A 5,182-nucleotide genomic window follows, 5' to 3' on the forward strand; every position below is an offset into this window, starting at 1 on the left:
TCTTCTTTCTGAAGCGTTCAGAAACTTCAAGGGGATTCTCGAAAATTTTAGAAGTTCCATATTTTAGAGCATTCCAGAACGTTATTTATTTTCTGGAACTTCCAGAAAGTTCTTAGAATTTTTAGAATATTGATGTTCCAGAACATTCCAGAAGGTTCTTCTTATTATTTCTGGAAAGTAAAAAAACATCCATAATGTTCTCGTACCTTTTAGAAATTTGATACAACCATGGTGAAACATTTCAACGAAACATTTCAAAGCGTTACGGACAGACAGACATACAACGCTGGGATTTTGTATATATATGATGACACGGAAAGGGCTATTTTAGCCAGAGTATGGCCTCTCTCGTCAGTAGGCAAGGCACCACGACGGAGTCCAGTAGGGCAGTTCAATCAATGTTTTACTGTTGAGTGTTACCTGTATGTAGATAGTATTAGGGTAATTTGCCAATTATTGCACGGCTAAAAACTCGCCTATTGTTGCACACTCCATGCTTTCCTTATGGGGTGTGCAATAATTGGCGAATTTTTAGCCGTGCACCAATTAGCGATTTACCCTATGTAATAAAATGTGTAAATAGATATTTAGTGATTCGTGTAAATAAATGGACCTTATATGTTATTTGTATAAGCTGTGAACCAAAAATAAATGAATCATGATTTGAAAGCCGAAGTAACATTCCTCAAGTCCCGATGGAAGGCAGTGAAGGCTGCGATATACCCAGTCCGTTTGGAAATCCGTAAAATACATGTTGGGCCTTGAACATCGTCCACAACCGAAGGAATCTACAGGCCAAGACTCCGACACATGAGAAGGTATATGGAATATGGAAAAATACCTTAGGTCACCTTTTGCGCAAATTGAAACACCTACCAGACTTTGTCGTCAAACACAGACGAACCGCACATAATGCGTCATTCAGTTCCGTCAACCTTGAACTTCTGCGCGCGACGGTCACCAACCGTACTGCAGCTTATTATCATTTCAAATTTTTCACAACCTTCCGTTATCGTTAGCCTACGCTTCGGGAGTGCATCGAGCCGGTGCAGTTTTCCACATAGCTTCGAACCAATCACAAGTCACCGATCGGTCGGTCCATTGGCTTTGGACTTGAAACTCTCGTGTGCATCGCATCATGATGGATCCGCGCGGGATGAATCTGTGGGAGGAAGAACCGATACACCCGAGCCCCGTGGCCGATTACTACAGGGGAAAAGTGGTCTTGCTGACCGGGGCTACTGGGTTCCTTGGAAAACTTTACATGGTGAAGCTTGTCCGATTAGGAGTAAAGGAACTGATTGTGATCGTTCGCGAGAAGAAAGGTGTGCAACCGAAGGAGCGGATGGTAAAGATCTTAGAGAAGGAAAAGCTTTTTAAGGTTCATGGACTGGGGGAGAAACAATACATGAATACGTTGACCGTGATCGCTGGTGATATGGATGTACCTGGACTTGGATTGAGTCCCGAAGATTTGGAGTATATTAGAGAGAGAACGGAGATTGTGTTGCATGCGGCAGCGGATGTAAGGTTCGACGAAGCCTTGAATAAAATTATCATAACGAATGTTCAAGGGACGCTGGAAATGTTAAACCTGTGTGTCAGTTTGAAAAAAATGGAGCTGATGATCTACGTTTCGACAGCTTATGCCAATTGTGTTACAAATACTGTATACGAGAAGTTCTACGATCCACCGGTGGATCCGTTGAAGATGATGGAGCTGATGAAGACCGTGGATGATGACCAAAGCGAAGTCCTGACTGATATGATTATTCGTCCATGGCCAAATACTTACACGTATGCCAAGAGTTTGGCTGAGAATTTGGTGAAGATGTATTTTGACAGAATGAATATCGTTATCATTCGACCTACCATCGGTAAGTTAGGCATACATATTGGAATGATGTATTCATGATCTTACAATCTTTATTCGCAGTCGCAACCACGATGGATGATCCAATCCAAGGGTGGACTGACAATCTGTATGGATTGAATGGAGTTATCGTTGGAGCGGGGTGTGGAGTCCTACGGGTTCTTCACGCATCAGACAGCATAAAAATCGACATCATTCCGGCTGATTTTGTCATAAATGGTACTCTGGTGGCAGCTTATCGAGCAGCTGAGGATTATCGACACAATGCCCCTTCCACGGATCCAGACAAGGTTCACATCTATCACCTAGGCAGTGCAGTTGACAATCCTCTAACCAACGCAATGATTTCAAGATATACAAAAACCATTGGCGCATCAAATCCACCCTTGAGATCACTATGGATCGGTTCCTATGTGAGCACCAAATATGCGACGTTCAGCATGATTCTGTCCATTCTCCTGCATTTTATTCCGGGTGTTATCATTGATGCGATACTCCGATTCAAAGGCGAGAGACCAATGTGCGTCCGTTTCTGAAGTAACCATTAACGATTATATCTAATTCAAGACATTTTTTCCAGGTTAATGAAAATCTACCGAAAAGTGAGGAAATTTACAACCATGATAGAATTTTTCGCCGGTCAGGAGTTTATTTTCGTAAACGACAAAATGCGTCAGGTTATGGACTCGATGACCCCAGGTGACAAGGAACAGTTCCAGTGCGACATGAAGAGCTTACCGTGGGATGATTACTTTAACATCTACTTCCCTGGGCTGAAGACGTACATACTGAAGGAGAAGACGGACACATGGGAGAAAGCCCGACAACGATACATTCGATTGGATATGATAACGAACTTCGTACTGAGGGGTTCAGTTGTATTAGGTGTTTACTGGATTATCTACTACGTGTATATTTTCATATCCCAAAATATATTAGGGGATTCGTTGTGATTAGAATGTGAAGTATACTGTTTCTTATTATGTAGAATTCATAGTAATTAAATTTATGATAGAAATGATACTGGATTTGTGAAATTTCACAGCAGATGACAGCTGAAGTCAATTGACACTTGACAAGTTTAGACCAACATGCGAAAATGGCGGAACAACTATTGCGAACTTCAATTTCGCCCATCCCCACTTGGCACATTTCCAGTTATTTATGCAAATTTTCTTCAGTGACAGAAGTAAGAACTCTGTTAATGGTAAAGGATAAGATAAATACGCCCAGAAGAGATAGGAGAAGCAAAAGTCATGTTGTTCCACTAAAACATAAACATAATCCAAAAACCAATGTCTCCACTTCCTTACACTTCCGAGTCTTGAGTTATATGGATATTCCAGTTTTCGGAACCACTGGAACTCCATGCTAACCTTGAAAGTCTTTAATTTCATCCTGATTTGCGTTAATTATGGTGCCGTATTGTCATTCATCTCAAACAACGTTCATGCATGGAATGTAACGTAAATGTAGCGTGTGACACTAGTATATACAACGTTAACTAGGATGGTAATAGCTTTACAAGGGTTGCTCAAAAATATACTGTACGCACTGAACCAAATTTCAACTATCTCGCAACAATGATGACAATGTCGCAACCTGCATTTGTTGCGACAATCCATCCAATGCTACACAGGTTTATCCCAACTTGAACAGGTTTGGAATATTCCTTGTATTGCGATTTTCGAAGGGTTGGTGGTTCAACGCTGTTCAAGAACTACAATCATACAGATTCAATTTTGGGTTAGTAATAATCGATTATTCACGAGTTGAAAAACGTAACAAATTTAGCATCTGTTTTGTCACCAACAAAAAAATCGATATCATGTCATTATCTGTCACCAGTTAAGACAAAGAGTACCCGATTAAAAATTACAGTAGAAAAACCGAACGTTGTATTGTAACAGTTGTACGCGCCCAACGCGTGCAGAACAGAGAGGTACCATTCATCAATACTCAGCGACGTGCCTCCAACGAGGCGCTTTCTTACACAATGCGCTTCGCATGGGCGGGGCCTAGGGCGGGGCCTAATTTGCAGCGTGCTCTGCGCTGACCGGTTGCCAAGACGATGGCAGGATCTATATAAACAATGTCAATTTTCATGTTTCTATCAGTATCAATAAATCCATTGACGCGTACGGATCGCACAAAAAGTGTTTTTCTCTAACCAGTGCCGAAAAGTGGTGGCTAGTTCGATCGAAGCGAGGATCGGCTGGCCTTTTCCCTTCCTTCCACCCCGAGACGGTGGCGAGTGTTTGTGTGCTCCTTGTTCCGAGTCGGCGCTGGCGTGCAGAGCGGCGGACGTGTTGGATCCTGTTCGTCGTCGTTTGGATTGTGGTTCGCTTCCACCGATCGTGGCGATTGGTGTGCGGCGGTGCAGCTGCATTGAAGCGGAGTCGTTGTAAGCTGTCGTGCTTGCTAATTGTGTGGTGCCCGGGAGTTGACACCAAGAGTTATTCATAAATTTTCCTTTTTCCTCGTTCGGTGTCACTTCTGGCATCCGGTGGCAAGCAAGACACGATGGTTTTGACGGCCAGCGGTGTTTCGGCATTCAAGCCGTGGTCCTTCGGCGGAGAGAACGACGTGCTGGTGGCAGTGGAGTGCACTGCTGTCGGCACTTCATCGACGTCGGCTGGTGACCGTGGCAAGCACGGTCGTCGGCATCTATTGGCTGGTGGCAGCAACGAGCGCAGCTGTCAGCATCGAGTGTCGGTGGCTTGGGTAAGTCGTTGGTGCTGCAATATCAGGTGAGTGCAACGAACCTACCTCCAGTGAGTGTATACCCAACAACAGTACTATTAAGAACCATATTTTTACAATAGACACCACTGTAAAAATAAAAATACAAAAACAATAAGATGTAATGTAGACACCATACCGTGAATTGTAAATAAGATTTTTACAATATATTATACAGGTTGTTAAGTATCGTAACAATATAAAAAAAATATTTTTCTCCATATATATTTTTTTGCAATTCATACATTTTATTGTTAATGAATTGTTCAAAATACTGATACGTGGGTTTAAATATACTGTAAATTGTATGGTACATGAATAGTTTCAAACAATAAAATGTACCGTAAATAAATGTTCAAATGGTTTTGGAATGGTTCTCTTTTGTTATGTTTTATTGTTTTACATTACATAAACCATATATTGTTATATTATCTTGTCATTTTCCTCCTGTTAATGGCACCTTAGGCTTCCTTGATTTATTAGAATGCGCTTTGGGAATTCTCCAGAGCGTTTTGGATAACCCTTCATATATAGGATCGCCCACGTCTAAGTCTGAGTAGTCTCTGA

At 42.0% G+C, this 5,182-nt stretch overlaps 1 protein-coding gene across 1 annotated transcript; it reads left to right on the plus strand.

Moving 5' to 3' along the window:
* The first annotated feature begins 549 nt into the window (after nucleotides 1-549).
* LOC109399207 (fatty acyl-CoA reductase wat) lies at nucleotides 550-3,043 on the plus strand. Its single transcript, XM_019671645.3, has 3 exons — nucleotides 550-1,877; nucleotides 1,937-2,393; nucleotides 2,454-3,043. The coding sequence occupies exons 1-3, from the start codon at nucleotides 1,139-1,141 to the stop codon at nucleotides 2,824-2,826; spliced, it is 1,569 nt and encodes a 522-aa protein (XP_019527190.2). The 5' UTR covers nucleotides 550-1,138; the 3' UTR covers nucleotides 2,827-3,043.
* The last annotated feature ends 2,139 nt before the right edge of the window (nucleotides 3,044-5,182 follow it).

Source organism: Aedes albopictus, chromosome 2, assembly GCF_035046485.1.
Source record: "Aedes albopictus strain Foshan chromosome 2, AalbF5, whole genome shotgun sequence".
NCBI lineage: Eukaryota > Metazoa > Arthropoda > Insecta > Diptera > Culicidae > Aedes > Aedes albopictus.

Coding starts and splice junctions, on each gene's coding strand:
- LOC109399207 (XM_019671645.3), top strand. CDS start 1,139: ATGATGGATCCGCGCGGGATGAATCTGTGGGAGGAAGAACCGATACAC. Junction 1,878..1,936: donor TATCATTCGACCTACCATCG/GTAAGTTAGGCA, acceptor CTTTATTCGCAG/TCGCAACCACGATGGATGAT. Junction 2,394..2,453: donor TTCAAAGGCGAGAGACCAAT/GTGCGTCCGTTT, acceptor CATTTTTTCCAG/GTTAATGAAAATCTACCGAA.